This window comes from Rhincodon typus, chromosome 21, assembly GCF_021869965.1.
Source record: "Rhincodon typus isolate 14 chromosome 21, sRhiTyp1.1, whole genome shotgun sequence".
Classification (NCBI taxonomy): domain Eukaryota; kingdom Metazoa; phylum Chordata; class Chondrichthyes; order Orectolobiformes; family Rhincodontidae; genus Rhincodon; species Rhincodon typus.
Window position 1 is genome coordinate 37561753 of NC_063352.1, and position 23170 is coordinate 37584922.

Genomic DNA, 23170 nt, shown 5'->3' on the forward strand with positions numbered 1-23170 from the left:
TTAACTCTGATTTTTTCTACAGAGATGTTGCCAGACCTGCTGAGCTTTTCCAGCAACTTCTGTTTTTGTTTCTGATTTACAGCATCCGTAATTCTTTTAGTTTTTAACAAAATACTTATTTTGAAATATCCTTCCTGTTGTAATGTACAAAATATGGCATAATCTGAGCAAGTTTCCACAGCAACAACATAAAAGATCAGATAATTTATTTGAGTAATGTTGATTGAAAGAGAAATATAATCCTGGATCACTCTGAAATAGCACTGTAAAATATTTTACTATCTGAGACAGTGTCGGATATTATGTCTTACCTGAACAGTGCAGCACTCACAGTGTCAGCCTGCACTATGCTCTCAAATCACTAGAATGAGACTTGAATCCATAAACCTTTAACTCAGATGTAAATGTGCCAGCTACTGAGCCATAACTAGCATAAGTACAGATTAGTGACATTTTGGGAATTGCTAGGAATAGGCAGGCCACTATACGATGTGAGCAAAGCTTCAGTACTTAATGTTAATGGTGATTACTGTTGAATGCTTGTCCGTATTAAATCTGTACCTTGATGGCTGCAGGTGAACATTGAGAGACGACTGTTCAGTTTCACCTTCGGAAATCCTGATGCCAAGATGAAATGGGTCCATGTTGACAATCTGGTGCAAGCTCACATCCTCGCTGGGGAGGCACTCACAGCTGCTAAAGGTCACACAGCAGTAAGTAGCATATCTGCACCACTACGGGATGTGCTGGGATCCAACATTGGAAATGTGCACCACAGCCTGTGAAATTATGGGTTGTATCAGTCCTTGAGGTTTGTTGATTTTACTGATTGATCTGACATACATTTTTATATAGCACCTTTAACATTTTAAAATGCCCAAAGGTGCTTCACTGCAGTATAAATCAGACTAAACTTATAGCAAGCAACAACATATTAGGACAGATGATCAAAAAACCTTTTGTCAAGGAGATGGTTTGAAGGAGCAACCAGATTGAGCACCAATGTGGATCAGTGAGCACAAGAGGTGGGGGATGTTTGAGTCTTGATGCAAATTACTAACAGAGTGACAGAGTTTTGGATGAGCTTATGTTTACTAAGGTTAGAAGATGGAAGGCCAGCCAGTAGGGCATTGGAATAGTTGGGTCTGGGGGCATACAAAAAAAAACACACAAGGTTTTGGCAGCAGGTAAGCTGAGAGGACCAATGTTGCAGAGGTTGAATGAGGTTGTCATTGTGACTATGAATTTTCTGGTATTTCTGGCTCCCTAATTGAGAGCATTTGTGTGACAGAGAGGTGGCTGAAATTAAAGACAACTCAACAAAGGCAAAATACTCCAAATGCAGGAAACCTGAAATAAAGTCTGGAAATACTCAGAAGGTATGGCAGCATTTGTGAAGAGAGAAACAGAGTAAATACTTCAGGTCCATGACCTTTCTGGTAAAATGCTAACTCTTTTTTCTCTCCACAGATGTCGCCAAGCTGAGTATTTCCAGCATTTTCTTCTATTGGAGAAATCTTGAGGTGGAATCACCAAAATGTCACTCTATTTATAGTTTCTCCTTTTGGGATTTGACAGTCAGTGTCAGGCATGGCTTAGTTCTCTGAGTTAGAAGATTGTGGGTGCAGGACATTAACACAAAATGCCAGACAGACACTTCTGCTGCATCCCTGCAGCGCTGCATTGTCAGAGATGCTGTCTCTCAGATGAGGCAGTAAACCTAGGCCCTTGTGGCCTTCCAAAGGACATGACTTACCCTAGGGTGTTACTTTGAAGAAGCGCATGAGAGTTATTAAAGTGTTCATGGCCAATGTTTACCCTTTACTTTACCTTACCAAATCAGATTACCTGATCATTACCACATCGCTGATTGTGGGAATGTGCTGCGCATTAATTGGCTGCTGTGTTTCTACACTGCCATAGTAACTACACTTCAAAAAGTATTTAATCGGCTGCAATGCACTTTGAAATGGCCTGAGGTGATGAAGGATGCTATTTAAGTAAGTACAAGTCTTACTTTAAGTTTATCTGTTGTGATGGTCTGTTTAGGCACAGTTGGTATAAATTCGCCGTGTGACTCACCTGTTTCAAAGCTCATTTTTGTTTTAATGCAGCCAGATTTATTGTCTCATTTACAGAGTGGTCAAGTTTACTATATCAATGACGGAGAGGCTGTAAATGTATTTGACTGGTTATCCCCACTGGTAGGTGTTTAAAAGAAAACTTTAAAATTTTAATTCTATCGTCAATGTAAGAAATAATAAACTGTCACAGCTTTTTTTTTTAAAAGTCTCAAAATGTTTCAAATGTCATTTTGAAGTTCACCAGCTATTGCTCTGTAATTGAATGTGGCAGCCATTTTACATAGCAAAATCCCACAGACAACAATGAGATAAATGACCAATTTATCAGAATTATCTTCTGATGTATTGGTTGGCCAAAACACCAGGAGAATCCCTCTGCTAGCTTTCAAGATACATCATAGGATCCATCTCTGTTTGGACATTTTTCTGTAGGATGGCACCTCTGACAGTGCAGAACTCATTCAGTATTTCATTAAAGGGTCAGCTTCATCCATACAGCAAATCACCAATGTCGACAAGATGTGCTGGAGGAGTTCACCAAGCCTCCTTCGACAGCCACTTTTTAAACCAACGACCTCTACAATGCGATGCATGTGAGCACCAGCACCTGGAGGTTCCCCTCCAAGTCATGCACTATCCTGAGTTTCAACAACATAATTGTTTCTTCACCAATACTGAGACAAAATCCTTGAACTCACTTCCAAATAGATGGCAATGGTTCATGAATGTGAATCACCACCACCTTCTCAAGGGGCAGCTTGATGGTGGGCAATAAATGTTGTCCTTGCTGGCATCATCTACATCTCATAAAAAAAATCAGAAATGATGCATTTCAAAACAATATGGAAAGTCACTACAATATAAATGGTCCTCTTTCAAGGGAGGTGCAAGAGTTGGGAGACGTGGGTATAGGTTCATAATTACCTTAAAAAAGGCCGCGCAAGTTAGTAAGGTTGTTGAGAAATCATATGGATACTTGACTTTGTAAATAGGGGCATTAGGTACAAATCAGGGAAATCCTCCCACATCTTTACAGATGACTAGTTAGGCTTTAGTTGGATTATTGTGTATAGTTTTGGGCACCAGAAGGATGAAAAGACACTGGAAGGGTACAAAGTAGATTTATCAGCATGCTACCAGGGATGAAAGGTCAGTTAGCTCAGTTGGCTAGACAGCTGGTTTGCAAGGCACAGTGATGACAACAACGCACACACAATTCCCACACTGGTTGAGGTCTCCATGAAGGTCCAATCTTCTCAACCTTGCCCCTTGCCTGAGGCATGTGACCCTCAAGTTAACCCACTATCAGTCAACACTCTCTAATGAGAGAGTTGTCCTCTGGGACTATGGTAACTTTACATTTATGAGGGTTGTGAGTAAAATGGAGGATTGGAGAAGCTCAATTATTCTCCTTGGAACAGAGAAGTTTAAAGGGAAACGTTATAGAGGAATTCACAATTATGAAACATTCTAATGAAAGAAAGTGGAGAGAAACTGTTTCCTTTGGCAAGAGAGTTGGTAATGAAATGTCATAGATTTAAGGATAACTTAACAGACCTAAAGTTGAAATGATTTTTTTTTTAATGCCAAACGTTGTTCACATCCAGAACTTAAAGAGTAATGAAATCAGGTTCCATAGGAATTTTCATAAAGTATTCGAAAATGTGGCTGAAGAGAACATGTGCAAGTATGGGAAAGCTGAGATGTGGGATTAAATTGAATAACTCCTTCAAAGACATCATAGGCTGGATGTCTTCCTTCTCTGCTGAAGATTCTAGAAGGAAGACATCATCTAGAAGGAAGATTCTAGAAGAGGAAAGGCATGGATAATTTTTTTAGATGTAGAGCTTCTGATCAAGTTCAGCAGAAGGAATGGTTTGTACCCAGATTGTAACTGATCAGACTGTGGAAAGAGCCGGGACCCAGGGTGAGTGCAGATGTGTAGAAACAGGAGGGGCCTAAGGACAATGTAAAAGCAGCAGGGGTTGACCTGGAGTACAAAGAAGGAGTGTAGCACTTACCTCTGGCCACCGTTCACTCACTTAATTTTGACCTCACTGCCCAGGGTAGTTATCCATCATAGAGTCATAGAGACATACAGCATGGAAACAGACCTTTCAGTCCAATTCGTCCATGTCAACCAGATATCCTAAATTAATTTAGTCCCATTTGCTGCACTTGGCCCCATACCCCTCTAAACCCGTCCTATTCATAAACCCATCCAGATGCCTTTTACATCTTATAATTGTACCAGCCTCCATCACTTCCTCTGGCAGCTCATTCCATATATGCACCACCCTCTGTGTGAAAAAATTAACCCTTAGGTCCATTTTAAATCTTTCCCCTCTCACCTTAAGCCTATGCCCTCTAGTTTTGGACTCCCCCACCCTGGAGTAAAGACCTTGACTATTTACCCTACCCATGCCCCTCATGATTTTATAAACTTCTATAAGGTCACCCCTCAGTCTCCAACGCTCCAGGGAAAATAGCCTCAGTCTATTCAGTCTCTCCCTATAGCTCAAACCTTCCAACCCTGGCAGCATCCTTAGAGATCTTTTCTGAACCCTTTCAAGTTTAACAACATCCTTCCAAAGCAGAGAGACCAGAATTGCATGCAGTATTCCAATAGTGGCCTAACCAATGTCTTGTGTAGCCACAACATGACCTCCCAGCTCCCATACTCAATGCACTGACCAATAAAGGCAGCACACCAAACACTTTCTTCACTATCCTATCTACCTGCGACTCCACTTTCAAAGAACTATGAACCTGCACTCCAAGGTCTCTTTGTTTGGCAACACTCCCCAGGACTTTACCATTAAGTGTCTAAGTCCTGCCCTGATTTGCCTTTTTGAAATGCAGCACCTCACATTTATTTAAATTAAACTCCATTTGCCACTCCTCAGCTCATTGGTCCATCTGATCAAGATCGTGTTGTACTCTGAAGTAACCTTCTTCGCTGTCCATTACAGCACCAATTTGCTATTATCTGCAAATTTACTAACCATACCTCCTATGTTCACATCCAAATCATTTATATAAATGGCGAAAAACTGTAGACCCAGCAGTGATGCTTGTCGCACACCATTGATCACAGGCCTCCAATCTGAAAAACAACCCTCCACCACCACCCTCTGTCTTCCATCTTCGAGCCAGTTGTGTATACCATGTGATCTAACTTTGCTGACCAGTCTACCATGAGGAACCTTGTCGAACACCGTAATGAAGTTCATATAGATCACATCCATGACTCTGCCCTCATCAATCCTCTTCGTTACTTCTTCAAAAAAACTCAGTCAAGTTCCCCTGCATTTGCAGATTCTAGTTTGAGAAACTCTGGATTAAGGGTGATTTAAAATGTTTGTAATGATTGAAGGATTTGATTGGGTAGAGAGAGATAAATGATTTCCTCTAGTTGGGGGAACATTCAGAACAAGAGGGTATAACCTTAAAATTAAAGCCAGGCTGCTGTGGGGGTTATGTTAGGCTGAACTTCCTCCCAGAATGTGTGGTGGAAATTGGAACTCTGTTCCCCAAAAAAGCCACTGAGACTGGAAAGGCAACCAAAAAATTCAAAGCTGCGATGATTAGTTTTGTTGGGTAGAGAACTTGTTTCAGATCAGCCCTGATCTAACTGAATAGTGGAACAGGCTTGAAAGGATATATATCTTCCTCCTGTTCATAAAGCTGTTAATGAACTGAAAATGAGTGTTTTAAATCACCCAGTCTGTGAAATCATGTAACATCTATTTGTCTCCACTAGTTTGTGAATTTGGGCTACAAACCTTGGCTTCATGTGCCTGTCCACTTCATTTACACGGCAGGTAATTTATTTTTTAATCTTTCATTGTTTGGTTTGGAGACAATTTATTATTTTTTTTGTATGTCATTTGTGTATTTGATATATTTCCACATCAACTATTATTTTATCTGTTGTCCCCCATTGAACCCCTTCTCTTCTGTCCCAGAGACTGGATAACTTGTTGATCTGACCATTTCCACGCCAACATTCAGTGGTGTTAGTGGATTAGCAGGAAACCCATTACAAATCCTCTTCTCCGTCCATTAAAACAGTATATTTCACATCAGATAAAAGTTGACCAGTCCAGCCCCTCTGAGAGAGTAAGTAATAGTCGACACATAGGTGTGGGACTGGAGACACATGCACGCCATATCTACTGTACATCAACTTTAAATCCCATTGTCACAGGTCAGCATTTATATTGCTGTTTTATTTGCAGCTATAATAATGGAACACCTTCACATGGCCCTGAGACCGCTTGTAGAAATCTCTCCATTGCTCACTAGGAATGAGGCAAAGTCTAACCATTATTTTGAAATCTCCAAGTTTTAAAACTGTTGTTTTTATTGGGGTATGAGGCTACAGGTTCACTTAGGAGACAGCGGAAGTAACTCTGCCAAATCTTTATAAATCATTCAGCTGGTGTCTAATTCTAAGTACCACATTTGAAGAATACTGTCAAGTCTTATTGAGAATGCACAGGAGCTATATTCAAATTAAATAGGGATGAAGACTTCAGTTCTGTGGAGAAACTGATGAATCTGAATTGTTCTCCTTACACCAAAGAAAGTTAAGGAGAGATTTAATAGAGGTGTTCAAAATCATGAGAGGCTTTAATAGAGTAAATGGTAGGTCCTGATTTCAGTCACTAGAGAGATAGTGACCAGAGGGCAAAATGACCCAGGATGTTTTTAGGAGTATTATCTTATACTGTATTGATATGCGCTGGAATAGACTGCTTGAAAGAGCACTGGAAATCAAATGATTTTCAAAAGGAAATTGGTAAAATGTATGGTAATAGAAAAGAGTGCAGAGCCATGAAGAAAGAGTTAGGGCTCTCCATCTAATCAAAGAGCTTTAAAGAACCAAAATGGGCTGAATGGCCTCCAGTTGTGCTGTATGGTTCTGTGATTGGTGAAGCAATATGCCTGTTACATATTTAAGTTTTTCTTTCTCAGGTTTGAAGCATTGCAGTCAGACATACCTTCAAGATAGACAAAGCAAGAAAGCAACTTGGATATTGTCCCAAGAAATACAGTTTTTCTGACTCTGTTCAGTATTACATAAAAACAAGGCCTAAACAAGACAGTTCCCTCTCTCTTTTGTTGAAAGTCTTATCTTTCCTGAGCATTCTTTTCCTCCTAATCTGTCTCTCCCCTGTGCCCCAAACCCAGGGACCATCACTAATGCAGTTCTCCAAAGTAAACTGCTGTAAACTCATAGCTTGATTGACAGCTTTGATTGGTTATAAAAAGATTAACTGAATTTGTTGAGGAACTATTAATACAGATGTTTGTTTTCATGAGGGATTAACTAAATGCATTGAATTTAATTTTATCCATTAAAGTTAGTTTTTGTGGATTTTGTAATAGATAATTGGAACTTTATTTCTTTTCATGTGGTTCCTGAGGTATGCCCAAGACCGACGTTGCAGGAGTTGGTATAGTGAGTGTAAAGGAAGAGGGTAATTGATGTCGGAGGTGATGGATAATGGCTTGGCACTATTATAGCATAAGATCAAAAGGGGCACAGGGATGAGTGGGAGTCATGGCCAGCCATAAGATGGCACTATGGGGAGGTGACAGCCTAGTGGTATTATTGCTGGTCTGTTAATCGAGACACCCAGGTAATATTCTGAGCACTCAGGTTTGAAACTCGCCACAAAGGATGGTGGAATTTGAATTCAATATAAATCTGGAATTGAGAGTTTAATAATGACCACGAATCCATTGCTGATTGTTGGAAATATCTATCTGGTTCACTAATGCTCTTTAGTGAAGGGCATTCTTACCTGGTCTGGTGACTCCAGACCCACAGCAATGTGGTTGACTCTTAACTGCCCTCTGGGCAATTAGGGATGGGCAATAAATGCTGGCCTAGCCAGTGGCACTTACATCCCTCGAATAAATTTAAATAAAAAGCACAGAGCGGCAAGGAATCATGGGAATGAATGCAACAGTCATTGGTTGGTATGGAAGATATAAGGCCCATGAATTGGCATGCAGGTATGAGGGGCTGTGGAGGTAGGGACATGAGGTGGCATTATTTGGTGCAGATGGGGCATGGGAACACATGAGGGTGTGAGGGATTGCAATGAATGAAGATCCAGGGCCTTATTACTTTTATTACAACTGAGAACCAGCTCCGGAGCACTAAGGTAGGCCTTTTAAACAGCCTGCCTTGGCACCCAGCAGTGCCAATGGCCATCTCAATGCTGTTTCCACAAGTGACAGGTCTAACCCCAATTAGCAACATCTCCCACCTACCCCATGCCTCCAGAATAAAAATACAATTGTCCAGAAAAATTTTCCCAGGCTGGGTTGGGAAATCAGGAACTTACTTGTCTGTGTGCACCCAATATGGGATCAGAAATTTGCATCAGGGAGTCTGAAAATACATTTTAAATCAGACAACTCCCTTTGAGTCATCTTACTGAACTCAAGATGCAGCAGATCCCACAAAGCAGCAAGAAATTTTCGGGTAGCTACACGACTCCATAAGAGGTGGGTAGTATGTGGTTATGATCCTCGTGATCCTTAGGGTTAGGGTCATTCAAGACATGAGCTCAAATTTGTCACACAGTAGGGGAATTCAAATTCCTCAATTCTGAAGAAGTGTCACTAGACCCGAAATGTTAACTCTGATTTCTTTCCACAGATGCTGCTAGACCTGCTGAGTTTTTCCAGCAATTTCTATTCTGGTTTCTGATGTACAGCATCCATAGTTCTTTCAGCCTTACATGTGAATTTGAAATAGCCTAGCAAGTCACTTTCTTGCATTCAGAAATTTTGAGGGAAATTGGGATGGGTAATAAATGGTGCCAGCAACACCCAAATCCCACAAATCAATTAAAAATACAACCTGGATATTGACAATCGGTTTCCCCCGATAGAAACTACTCAATTCTCATTTCCATTCTCCCTTGGCAAGAAGGGAATATTGTCTTTATAAGAATTACAGCAAGTTTACATAGATTAAGTCATTGCAATGAAGCAGATCAAGACAAAACAAACTCTAAGTACACTAAATGTGGTTATGTATACTCAGAATCACCTCCACAACGAGGATATTGCCTTCATTTTATCTGAATTTCACCACCACCACCTCCACACCCCCCCTTCCCTTGAATGTTAAATACAATCCTGGTCAAACCTCGTTGATTTTCTATTAAAATAAACAGCCTTCATGCTACAACTTGCTCTGATTTCTACCATTTAACCTAATTTCTCTTGTCAGTTCTGAGCTTCAGTTGATTGCTGTGTGAAATTGGTATTTTGCACAAAACATTGCTCATTTCACAAGCTTCAGCATTTCTCAAGATCCAGTCCTCTGTACAAAGTGTGTGAAGCTGAAGTTGTGATAACACTTCCCAGTGCGATACTTCTCACTTGGTGAGTGGTAGTCAGTAACAACAAATCCAAACTGGCTTTGTGCAAAGAAAATATGCATTGTACATAAAATTTATTTATTTAGAAAGTAGGTTTTATTGGGGTAAGGTTGAATTTAGTCCAGGAAAATAATGGTAGAGGATTGCTGAGAATCTGAGCACATTGGATGAATGAACGGTGAATGCTCCTGGATGTATTCTCTGACAGAAAGAACAGTAATTACACAGAATGTGAAATTAATTGAATGAATACAAGAAAGCAAAGTAATAACACCTGCTCACTTTGTAAATCTACTCATGTTAACACGATCAATAGTATATGTTCATACTAGTGTTTGTTATAAAAGTGTTTCCTGAGTTAATCAGTCTGCAGCAATTTCTGCCTGAAACCAATAAACTTTTACAGTGTCATTATTTTTACTTTAAACAAAACTCAATGTTTTTCGTTGTTCTGACAGCATGTATTGTCATGAAAGGAATGGAGGATTGTATCCATGTGCTGCTGTAAATTCTATTGATCCAGATTGACAATATGTTGGTTGTATGAGGCACTAGTGTTTTGTTTGTAAAACTCAATTTCATATAAAATCAAAAGTAGAAAAGTTCTGTATTTAGAAATAGTCTATAATTGAGTTATTCTTAAATCAGAGGAAAAGGAAAAGTCCATTCATTGAGACTGGTACTCAATTATATCATAACAGAATGTAAAGCTTTACCCAACTTGTCTCCATAACCCTTGGTATACTCTTGCTTAACAAATCTATAAGTTTCAGTTTTGAAATTTTTAGTTGACCCTTGTCTTAAAAGCTTTTTGATGATGAGAGTTCCAGATTTTCATGATCTTTTATATGGAGCGTTTCTTCCTGATATTACTACTGAGCAGCCTGCCTCTAATTTTAATATTATGTCTCTTAGTTCTGGACTTTCTCCACCAAATAAAATGTGTCTCCGTGTCTAACATATTGACTTTTTTAATCTTCATGAACACTTCTGGATCATTCCTTAATTCCCTTCCTTGCTCATACTGTAAAGATAATTTGAGCTCCTTCAATGATTGAATGTGTATTCACTTTTAGAATGTAGCACACAGTCTAGAAAGTGACAGGTTAAACTTCTCTGATCCATTGTACCAGTTGGGGTTTTTCAAATATTCTTTATGTACCTGGGATAGTTTTTTTTTAATTGCTGCTCCTGATCAAATTTGTTTGAGAAACTTTTCCAGCAACGAGAATATCCCATTGATGCAGGATCCAGAATATAGTCAAAAAAGCCTTAGAGTCTAGCTTAATATAAGCTTAAAAGTCGTGTGTTCTGGCTGATGGGAAGGTGAGGAGAGAAATGTTTCTTACACAGCAAAATAGCATTGAATAAAGACTCAAAGCAAGAAAATTGCATGATGATGGGAAAATAGTGGGGATAGTGGATATCACTTTCAAAGGGCTGACATGGTTATGTAGGCCCAAATGGCTTCATTATTTTATAATTCCTATCTGCAGCTTGGAATATGCAAGAAAATCCAACAGAAAACTCTATGTTTGTTTAACAATGTTAGATGCTTCAGCCTTAAGAGGATGTTGTGGTCTTGTGGCTTGCTCACTGACTGTACATTGAATACATTGTACAATAATCTTCATATTTGGTGACAAGTAATAAAGATCGTCTGCAAAGAGGGAAAGCAAACATTTTATTCCCTAGTACACTTTTATTCTCTGAGAATCTGAGACCCATGACCCCAGCCTAATAAACATCAAACTGCTTACCGTTTAAATAGCCACACTGGATACTTGTTCAGATTGATATATCCAGTGCCATACTGAGAGAACTCCACAGTGTTGCAGCATCAGTACCAAGGTTGCGCTGTACTGTTAGAAGGTCAGCACTGAGGGAGTGCTGCATTGATCGAGGATCAATACTGAAGGAGAGCTGTATTGTTGTAAAGTCAAAACTGTGGGAGTATTGCACTGTCAGTTAGTACTGTGAAAGTGTTGCACTAACAGAGTGTCAGTGCTAATGGAATGCTGTACTGTGAATGATCAGTACTTAGGGAGTGTTGCACAGTTGGAGGGGAAATACTGAGGAACCATCACACTGTGAAAGGCTCAGTACTGAGGGAACAGTGCACTGTTGGGTGACAGCATTGGGAAAGTCTGACACTGTCAGAAGTACTGTCTTTTGGATGAAACATTAAACTGAGTTCCTGTTTGCATTCTTAAGTAGATAGCAAAGATCCCACAGGTGAGTTCTTCCGAATGTCCCGGATATTGAAGCTTAACCTGTAACAAAAATAACTGACCTTATTTCCAAGCGAAGGTCAAAAACTCTGAACCTTAATGGGCAGAGCGTCCCATGCATGCAGAGTGGGTCAGGCCACCTGCAATAGGCCCAGCTGTCCTTTTAAAGATTTGAAGGGCCTTACTATCCTGGTTATTCGAGGTGTGTTGATCTGTAATGAATGCGAGGAGTTTCAAGGCCCAGTATGTCGAGTGATATCCCTTGAAAAGAATATCCAAGTGTTAATGAGACTTTTGTGAGGCAGTGACTATTGATGCCTGGGTTAGTTGCTAACAAGTCCTGGGGATTTGTCTTGGTTGTAGTTGCCGTTTAATTTGCAGGATATTGTTCTTCATCATAGTTTTCCTCATGTTGGTTTTTGATATTAGAGTAAAGACAGATATTGCAAGTTATTTTACTTTCTTGATTTGGTAAAAAAATTATATTTGCTTGTTTAAAACTGTGGAACCTTTGTGGCTTTATTCTATTAATAGGTAAATGGGATTCCCAAACTTTAAAAAACAAGCTAACTGGACCATAACCAAACTTGGGGGTGATTGAAACAGATCCAATACAACTGATAAACATTTGGTCATTATCACATTGCTGTTTGTGGGCGTTTGCTGTGTGCACATTGGTTGCTGCATTTCCTACATTATGACGGTGACTACACGTCAAAATTAATTGGTTTTAAAGTATTTTTGGAGATCATTAAGTTGGGCAAGATGCCATTTAAAATGCAAGTCTTTCTAGTTGACTTGATGGTACGTGTAGTGATTGGAACCAGGTAGACCTTGTTGGCTATGAGGTTCTTGCTTGGGGTTGTTAACCTGGACCAATCAGGAAAGTCTTGGCTGACCAATAATAACCAGGAGATTAAAATCTCCTCAGGAGGATTGACACTGAGCTGGCTGGCCACAGCCAGTGTATGGTGCACTAGTAAATAAAGGGTAATTTGGTGATGGGATACCGGCCTCTATGCAGTTATTTCAGTGGCGATGGGAGAAAACAGGATGTGCCTGAAGAACATTCGCTTGCAGCTGTCATCTTGGAGCTGGGGTAAGCATTTCTGGCATCATGCTTCTGTTTGGGAAGTGTCGCTCATTTGACCCTGCTGTCGAAGACTGGGCCCAGTATTTGGAAAGAATGCAATATTTTTTTCCAGGCAAATGATATTGTGCAGATGAAAAGCAACAAGTCATCCTTCTGACTGCATGTGGATCTGCAGCATTTTTGATTATAAGGGAATACGCATAAAGTTCTTTCAGCAAACTCAGGGATGACAATTGAGAAGCTGCAAGCATCGTTCACAATACACAGTCTCCCAAAAGTATTGGTCACGGACAATGGGACGTCATTTACCAGCAGGAAGTTTGAATATTTCCTAAAGTCCAATGGCATTCGGAACATAGGGACAGCTCCATACCATCCATCATCCAATGGTCTAGTGGAAAGAACAGTCCAAATGTTGAAGATGGGCTTAAAAAAGCCACCTACAGCATCAATTGACACCAAACTGTCCCAGTTCCTGTTTGATTATAGAACCACCCCACACACAACAACAGGGATAGCTCCAGCAGAGTTGCTGATATTATCAGGTTAAACCTGATATTTCCAGACTTTGGGTGAGGGGAGGCTGAACACCAATGGAACACCAATGCTGGCCACATGCCTCCTCTAAGTGAGAGAGAGAATTTAATTCAGGGGATGAAGTTTGGTGCCATTACCATGGAAATGATCCTTATGGGTATCCGGCAAGGTTGACGCAAGGTCAGGTCCCATGACTTAGAGTTTGGGGTAGGTGATACAATCATGAACAAACTTTTGGATCACCTGAAAGCTGTTACCTCACAAACGGGACAGGAACAAAATGTATCTGACTCATCAGAACAGCCAGAAGGCCTGTCAGAAACCACAGGTTCTCCCCCTCTATCTAGTGTCAAGGAAACCTCAGAGTCTGAAATGGATGCAGCCTCAATACTGTTACCGCTGGAAGAAGAGGAGGAAATTCTCCCAAGATGTTCTGGATGCAAGAGATGGGCCACGGTCCAGCACATGTACCCTGTCTGAGTCCAAGTCACAGCAACCAGACCTGAGACGAAAGTGGTACAAGAGAAGCTACAAATGAAGAACTGGGCCTACATCCCCGGACTTAGCGGGGGAGCGATGCATTGATTGGAACCAAGTGGACCTCATTGACTAAGAGGTTGTAGAATGGGATTGTTAACTTGGGCTAATCAGGAAAGCCTTGGCTGACTGATAATAACTAGGAGATTAGAATCTCCTCGGTTGAGGACTGACTCCCAAGCTGGCTGGCCACAGCCAGTGTACTGTGCACTGGTAAATAAAGGGTGACTTGGTTACAGGATATCGGCCTCTTTGCAGTTATTTGAGCTTTTTTTTATTCACAGAATGAGGGCTTCGTTGGCCAGGCAGCATTTATTGCCCATCCCTAATTGCCCAGAGGGCAGTGATGGTCAACCACATTGCTGTGGGTCTGGAATCACATGTAGGCCAGACCAGGTAAGGATGGCAGTTTCCTTCCCTAAAGGACATTAGTGAATCAGATGGTTTTTTTCTTGACAATCATTACATTCTTAATTCCAGATATTTATTGAATTCAAATTCCACCATCTGCCGTGGCAGGATTCAAACCTGAGTCCCCCAAACATTACCTGGGTCTCTGGATTAACAGTCCAGCAATAATACCATAGGCCATCGCCTCCCCAGAATACTCCAGATATACAGGAAACAATGGACAGATTAAACATGAATGTAATGGATGGAGCTTCTGACTGCAGTGTTAGAAGGCAGGAGTTTGGCCGCAATATTGTCTACTGGAATCAAAGAAGGTCAGTCTGTCTGCATGAATTGAAAGGGATTGACATGCATCAATCCAGACAAAAGAAAAAGAGGCAAAGGTGAAAGAAAAGACTATCAAAAAAATCAAAATATTATTATATACAAATCAATATTTCTCAAATCACTGCTGTCATCACATGAGATCTGGTGCCTTCTGCATCTTCTGATTTTCCATATAATCCTGTACTTCTCTACTTGAGTACATGTGACAATAAACCTAATTCTAATTCTAATCAGTATACTCCTGCTGATTTCTTGCTTTCGGTTTGAAATTTGCCTTTTTATTAAATTTGAACCTACATTTGCTGTTTAATTGGAGGTAATGTTTTGGAGCATTCCCTTGAGCATCTTAAACACTTCTGTAAGGTCATAGCCTCTAGGCCAGACTTAAACATTGCAGTTTCTAAATCATTAGAATCAGATTTTTAAAAAAATAGAAAACTTACAGCTTGGAGTGAGGCTATTCAACACATTATGTCCTGTGCTGGCAGACAAAGAGCTATCCAGCTTAACCATGCCTTCCAGATGGCTGGAGGAGACTTGAAGGGGCATTGTTCCCAGAAGTAAATGGAAGGCCCAAGAAATCTTAGCTCATATGGAAATCATTAACACAGTAACCAGACCAAGTGGTTAATCATCAAAGTTTTGGCAAGTCGTTGATTTGAAGGTTTAGGGTTGTAAGATAAATAGATGTAAAAGGCAAACTGAATTAGGAAACTTGATTAGAAGTATAAGTAATTGTGTTAATTATAATTTTCTTACCTTTATTGTAATTGAATATTTAAGATTGAATTTAATTATTATGGTTCATGTTCTTTGATTTTTATTAAGTAAATAGGCTTGTTTAAACAGGGAGCCTCGTGGTTCGGTCTTTCATTAAATACTTGGTTTTTTTTGGATTCTTCAGCAAGGTACTGAAAAACAGGGGTTTTGCTGCATTACTTGACTTTGTATCTCAGGAACTATTGCTGGGGGTAACATTCAAACTGTGGTCTAACCAGAATCCTGGTCTGATTGAACAGGATAGTATGTTACCTCTTGGGTGACATCGTCAAAGATTGGCTGGTAGAGATTCTGAAGCAGAGAGTCAACAATTAGAGGTTGTGGTCTATGTTGGAACCAATGACATGGGAAGAAAGAGAAATGAGGTTCTGCAGGCAGACTTTAGGGAGTTAGATAGAATATTGAAAAGCAGGACTTCAAAGGTGGTAATCTCTGGGTTATTCCCAGTTCCATAGTAAGTATAAAAGGATTGAACAGATAATGTCTAGTTGGAGAGATTATGGAGGAGGGATAGCTTTGGATTCCTGAGACTTTGGGACCATTTCTAGGGGAGTTGGGACCTGTACAAATTGGACAGGTTACATCTGAATAAGAATGGAACTAACATCCTCATGGGGAGGTTTGTTAATGCTAACTCTAAATAAAAGCAAAATACTGATGTTGGAAAACTGAAATAAAAGCAAAGTCCTGGAGAAAATCAGTGGGTCTGGCAACATCTGTGGAGAGAGAAAAACAGTGTTAATGTTTATGACTTTGCTTCAGATCTTCTCTCTGCTCAGACACTGCCAGATGAGTTTCTCCAGCACTTCTGCTTTTTCCAGGTTCTGATAATGCTGTGCGGGCAGATTTAAACTAGATTGGCAAAGGGATGGGATCCTGAAAAGTAGTTCAGATGGAAGAGAAGCTAAGGTAGAATTAAAATTTAAAATGTGAGTAAATGAGTCTGGAAGGCAGAAGAAACAGACAAGATAAGAAAGAAATGAATTTAGCAAGGCTAAATGGAATTTATTTTAATGCAAGGAGCCTGAGGAATAAGATAAATGAGCTGGTAGAGCGTATTCAGATGAGATAAAGAGGGGAGTTCAAGAGGAGGCAAATTGTGATATTGGTCAGGAAATCAGTTACAGCAGTGAGGAGGGACGATATCTTTAAATAGTCATCAGATTAGGCCATATCAGTAGGAATAGAAACATAAAAAGGGAAAAGTTGGATGTGTATTACAGGCCTCTTTACAGTTAGGGAGAGATAGAACATCAAACGTGATCAAATTTCAGAGAAGTATAAGAATAAAAAGGTAGTAATAGTTGGGGAATGTAACTACCCAAATATTAACTGGGATAGTTCTAGTATGCAAGTTAAAGAAAGAACAAAATTCTTAAATTCCATCCAGGAAAGTTTTTTTTTAGCCTGTACGTAGGAAGCATGACAAGGCAGGAGGCGGTTCTGGACCTAATATTCAAAAATGAACCTGGACAGGTTAAAGGTCTAACAATAAGGGAGCATTTTGGAGATAGTGACGATAACTCATTTGGGTTCAGGATAGATGTGGAAAAGGATAACAATGGGCCAGAGGATAGGCTACGATATGATTTGATCCAAGTGGACTGAGAGCAGCTACTTGCAGATAAGATATTGTCATAACAATGAAAGACATTCAAGCAGAAAATAGAAAGTCTACAGGATAAATTCCCAGAAAGACAAGAGGTAGGACCAGGTCTGAAAATCCTTGGAAGGGACACAAAAGCAAAGGATTGGAAAGTCCTCATAACAGATACTGACGGCTCAATATGACAGAGTTGTACAGGAATATATAAAGTGCAGAGGCAACACAAAAAGGAAATTGGAAAGGTATAGAGCGTGCATGAAAAAGTATTGGTGGGTAGTATACAGGATATCCCAGAGGGTTTCTTAAATGTATAAGCAGAAAGAGAATAATTAGGAAGACATTAGGGCCCATTAGGGAACATGGAGTTAATCAGTGTATGGACTCAGAAGACATGAACACAGTCCTCAATGAATACTTTGTATGGTCTTCTAGATGGAAGACTTTAAAATATCAGTAGAAATGAACACAGATTGCCAGTGGAGGTACTAATGGGTTTAGCAGCTCTAAAGTAGATTACTGTAGGCCCAGATGACTGTTGTGGGAGGCAAGGGAGAAGATATCAGGGCTGTGGCAGTATATTTCAAAACCTTTCCGGCAACAGTCAGAGTGCCAGAGGACTGGATATCTGCCAGTATTGTCCTATTATGAAAAAAGGAGGAAGGGTTACACCAAGATATTATAGGCCAGTTGGTTTAACCTACATGGTGGGGAAGTAATTAGAACAAATTCTGAGGGACAGTATATATCTGCGCTTGGAGGGACATGATCAATCAAGATTGTCAGTGTGTATTTGTTCAGGGAACAACATGTTTGATAAATTTGGTTGCATATTTTGAGGAGGTAACTAGGAGTGTTGATGTGATCTACATGGATTTTAACAAGATTTTTAAAAAGGTTCTTTATAGCAGACTGGTCAGGAAAATAAAAATCCATGGGATCCATGACATAGCAGCATGTTGGATCCAAAACCGGCTGAGAGTCAGGAAGCAGAGGGTGATGGTAAAGGGATATTTCTGTAACTGCAAGTTTGGTTATAGTGGGGTTCCGCAGGCTCAGTACTGAGGCCTTGCTATTTGTGGTGTACATTAATGATTTTATATGGGATCCACAAAACCCTGAAGGTGGCAGGATGGGTTAATAAGGTAGTTAAGAAGGCATAATGGGACACTTGCCTTTATCATCTGTGGCATAAGTTATAGGAACATGAAGAATATGTCGGAGCTGTACAGAACTTTGGTTAAACCACAGCTAGAGTAGTTTGTGCAGGAAGGATGTGATTGCACTGGAGGGGGTACAGAGGGGATTCAGGATGTTGCCTTGGTTGAGGCTCTTTAGCTATGAATAGAGAAAGGATAGGCTCATTTTGTTTTCTTTAGAGTGGAGAAGGCTCAGGGAGAACCTGATTAAGGTGAATAAGGTTATTTGGGCCATGGGCAGGATGGATAGGAAGCACCTCAGTTGAAGGGTCAATGATGAGGGGACCATAAGTTTAAAGTGAAGGGAAAGAGATTCAGAGGGATTTAAGAAAAAAAACAAATTCACCTAGAGGTGATGGGAATTTGGGAGGTGCTGCTTAGCAGGGCAGTAGAGGCAGGAAACATCATAACCTTTAAGAAGCATGTGGATGAACACTTGAAATGTCACAACATTCAAGGCTATGGGCCAAGTGCTGGAAAGTGCGATTAGTGTAGATAGGTCAGCACAGACTCAATAGGCTGAGGACCTCTTCCGTGCTGTATGACTCTATTTGAACTTCAGTGTAGGCGATAAAATGAAAACATTTGCGGATGATATGAGAATTGGTTGGGTTGTTAATAGTGAGGAAGATTGTCATAAACTACAGGAAGATATCAATAGATGGATTAGGTGGGAAGAGCAGTGGCAAAAGAAATTAAAACCAGCAAAAGTGTGAGACTTGTGGAGGGCTAACAAGGCAGGAGATTACACTATGAATGTTAGGATACTTCCATGTGGTCCTTAAAGGAAGGTAGATAATGTGGTTAGGAAGGCATATGGAATACTTGCATCTATTAGTGAAAACATAGAATACAAGAACAAGGAAGCTGTGCTGGGACTGTATAGAGTGCTGCTTAGGCCCCAACTGGAGTACTGTGTGCAGCTCTGGTTGCCATATTATAGGAAACAGGTGATTGTATGAGTGAGGGTGCAGAGGAGATGCTGCCCAGGATGGAGGGCGTAAGCTGTGGATAGGCTGGGGTTATTTTCCTTTGAACAGTGAAGATTGAGAGGAGACCTGACATTGTATAAGATTGTGAGGGGCATTGAAAGGGTGGATACAAAAACACTTTTTTTATTAGTAGAGGGGTAAACAACAATGGGGAGCAGGCTAAGAGGAGAGTCAAGGATTTTTTGTTCACTCAGAGGGTTTTGGAAATCTGGCAATCATTACAGCACTTCAAAGAGTGGTTGAGTCAGAAACTCTTGAAAGATTTAAGCAGTATTTAGATATTTACTTGCCTTGTCATACCTTCCAGGATTCCCTGCCTGGAGTTAGCATTCCTGCATCAAAAGTTACTGGCATCCATCTGTACTAGAATGAAATTTCCTCTGAACTCTGGTGCTCCCTGATTTCTGTTGCAGCAGCACTATTGGCAGCCTTGTCTTCAGTTACTAAGGCCTAATCTATGACAGTCTCTGCCCTTATTGTCCTTTAAGATGCTGCTTGAAACATATCCCTCACCTGTACTAACATCTCCTTATATGGCTTGGTCTCCATTTTTTTGTTTCATATCACTCCTTTGAAGCATCTGAGAGTAACTCACTATATAAATTTAAGAGTGATTATAGCACAGAAGGAGATTATTTGGCCCAGTGAGGCAATAATGAAAATTATGTAGTCCTACAGCCAAAAATAACCTGAGGAAAACCCACGGGATAGTGGAAACCTGGGACTCACTACCCTAGGGGCTATTGAGTCAGAAACTCTTGTTACGTTAGAGCAGTATTTCATTTGTGCACCCGTTGCCTCCAGGGTTAAGTGCCAAAAGCTGGTAAATGAGATTAGTGTAGGCAGGTCTTAATTGACCAACGTTTACACAGTGGGCCGAATGGCTCCTTCTGTGCTGTAAATTGATTGAGTCTAAAATGTTTCTAGACAGCAAGTGCTTGAAGATCTGGAATGCACTGGCTGAAAAGGTGGTGGAGGCACGTTCAATCGTGGCTTTGCTGAGGGACATGAATAAAAATCGAAGGGAAATAAGATGCTGGACTGTGGGGGAGGTGGTGAATTGGGACAACTGTGCATAGATTGCTCAAGCAGAGAGCTGACACGGGCTTGATAGGCTATGTGGTCTCCTTTTCTGCAACAATACAATGATTGTTTCTATCAAATTGTCTTTGGTTATGATCTGAATAACTAGTTGAACATGCAATCTTCAAGCTCTATTATTTAAAAAGATATGATGTGCTTGAATTTTTTGGAAAAAAAACATTTCTGGCAGCGGTGGGATTCGAACCCACGCCATCGAAATGACTGGAGCCTAAATCCAGCGCCTTAGACCACTCGGCCACGCTACCGCGGTGGTGTAGGCGCTTCCCAGCCAGTATTTCCTAGTGTTCGCGCAGCCGCACTGTCTACGTTGTCTGTTACTCTGGTTGCTCGATTCCGGTTTTTACAGGCGGTGCATACGGCGCTCGTCAGTGGCCGGAACCCGGGACCAGGTCTTCACCGCCTCGTCTCCATCCCCGATTGACGGTAGGTTCGGGTTGTTGGATCATTGACCGGGTGCTTTCGGTCCCGGAAGTGGTTTCAGAACATTCGACCGGCAGACTCCAGGCGAGCGGCGTGGGCCCTAAACTGTCGTCTGGGGGCTTGTCCTGGCTTAGGAGGTGGAGGGAGAGGGAGAGGGACACGTGAAGGAAGGCCAGGGACAGCGTTAGGTTTAGGTTTAGGTTTAGGTTTATGCTTATGTTTATTTGATGGAGCGATGGGAGTAGTAGGGGGAGACAGATGGGACATGGACATAGTTAGCAGTAAGGGCAAATAGAGCGGAGGCATGTTTGGCGTAGGTGGGGAATAGTCTGAGGGCAATAGTTTATCTGAATGATGGTACTCCATAGTGTGTCAACTCTGATTGTTTTGATTTTAAGACTTGGAGGGTTTTTGAATCCACAAACTTTTGTCTTGCAGATAGGGGTGCCACCAATAAACCCTTCCTTATCGAGAATGCTTGTCATCATAACCTAGAACTAAGAATGTAGCCATACATAATAAGGTACAATATGCCAGAAAGAAGGGACCAGATAAGGCTGGCAGATTTTCTTTTCTAAAAGGAGGACATTAGATCCAGACGGTTTTTACAATCAACAATGGTTTAATGGTCGTCATTAGGATAGCTTTTAATTCCAGATTTATTAATCAAATTCAAATTTCACCATGAATCAGAGATAGTAGGAACTGCAGATGCTGGAGAATCCGAGACAACAAGGTGCAGGGCTGAATGAACACAGCAGGCCAAGCAGCATCATAGGAGCAGAGAGGCTGACGTTTCGGGCCTAGACCCTTCATCAGAAAAGGGGGAGGGGAAGGGGGTTCTGAAATAAATAGGGAGAGAGAGGGAGGCGGATAGAAGATGGATGGAGGAGAGGATAGGTGGAGAGGAAACAAACATGTCGAAGAGGCGGGGATGGGGCCAGTAAAGGTGAGTGTAGGTGGGGAGTTAGGAAGGGGATAGGTCAGTCCAGGGAGGACGGACAGGTCAAGGGGGCGGGATGAGGTTAGTCGGTAGGAGATGGAGGTGCGGCTTGAGGTGGGAGGAGGGGATAGGTGGGAGGAAGAACAGGTTAGGGAGGCGGGGACGAGCTGGACTGGTTTTGGGATGCATCTTCTATCCGCCTCCCACTCTCTCCCTATTTATTTCAGAACCCCCTTCCCCTCCCCCTTTTCTGATGAAGGGTCTAGGCCCGAAACGTCAGCCTCTCTGCTCCTATGATGCTGCTTGGCCTGCTGTGTTCATCCAGCCCTGCACCTTGTTGTCTCAAATTTCACCATGGTTGGATTCAAACTTGTGTCCCCAGGGCATTAGTTTGGATCTGTGCATAGTCACATTACCACCAGGCCACGGACTCCCTTTAAGGAGCGTTTTTAAGGAGGGAACTCCAGAGCTTAAGCTGAGTAAGATGAAGGCACAACCATCAATGGAGTGATGAAAACCAGGGACATGATTGGTCAGAACTGGAGGTGAACAAAGATCTTGAAAGGTTGTCGGGCTATAGGACATTGCAGAGATAGGAACCATCTCAGCAACCATTGTGAGAACCAGGTGATGCTTACAGATTGTTAACTTGTGCAGGTGGAGGGGTCCAGAAGTACCTTGTAGGTCTTTGTTCACAATAGGAGATTGGTCCTTTAGCTGGATTAATTCTTGTAATCAAAAGGACTAAATATGCCTTTAGAATACAGTAAGGAATAAGACCATAAGATGTAGCAGCAGAAGTAGGGCATTTGGCCCATAAAATCCACTTCACCATTCAACGAAATCATGGCTGAACTGGTAATTCTGAACTCCACTTTCCTCCCTTTTCCCATAATCCTAGATTCCCTGACTGATTAAAAATGAGACCATCTCAGCCTTGAATATACTTAATGACCCACCCTCTACAGCTATCTGTGGTAAAGAATTCCATAGTTTCATTACTCTTTGAGAGGAGAAATGCCTTCTCATCTCTGTCCCATCTGGGTGACCCCTGATTCTGAGATTATGTCTCTGGTTCTAGGTTCTCCCACAAGAGTAATCAAAACCTGTGTTCCCTCTAAACCGCATGACCACTCTAATGTTCAGCGACTGGCATAAACATGCCAATCATGGCATTGACTTCTGTTTCCAGAAGTTGCTGCCACTCACACATTTCAGCAGCTCATGCAGTTGTTAACAAAATTAAAGGGAAAGCTGATCAAGACCGCTAAGAATCTTAAATGAAATCAGAAAGTGCTGGAGAAACTCAGCAGGTCTGACAGCATCTGTAGAGAGAAAAACAGAGTTAATGTTTTGAGCTTAGTGAAACTTTGTCAGAACTGGAAGGGTCACTGGGCTGTAAATGTCAACTCTACTATTCTCTCTACTGATTGCTACCAGACCTGCAGAATTTTTCCAACAATACATAAATGATCTGGAGGAAGGTATAGATGATCTGAT

General features: G+C 41.1%; 2 protein-coding genes and 1 non-coding gene across 6 annotated transcripts in view; 2 read left to right on the plus strand and 1 right to left on the minus strand.

Annotated features, from left to right (window-relative positions):
• sdr42e2 (short chain dehydrogenase/reductase family 42E, member 2) overlaps window positions 1-20728 on the plus strand; it is a 44481-nt gene extending 23753 nt beyond the window's left edge. The window contains 6 exon segments of the mRNA XM_048609734.1: window positions 576-713; window positions 2139-2204; window positions 5848-5908; window positions 6326-6399; window positions 7065-7307; window positions 20654-20728. Of these exon segments, the coding sequence (XP_048465691.1) occupies window positions 576-713; window positions 2139-2204; window positions 5848-5908; window positions 6326-6399; window positions 7065-7307; window positions 20654-20728 (657 nt within the window).
• Window positions 20471-20552, minus strand: trnal-uag. The gene has a single exon. It is a non-coding gene; the product is annotated as a tRNA-Leu (tRNA).
• eef2k (eukaryotic elongation factor 2 kinase) overlaps window positions 20620-23170 on the plus strand; it is a 69456-nt gene continuing 66905 nt past the window's right edge. For 3 of the 4 annotated variants that reach the window (XM_048609323.1, XM_048609331.1, XM_048609329.1), the window contains exon 1: window positions 20620-20730. The gene's annotated coding sequence lies outside the window, so the exon portion shown is untranslated. The remainder of the gene's footprint in view (window positions 20731-23170) is intronic. The other variant, XM_048609325.1, reaches the window with a different exon arrangement.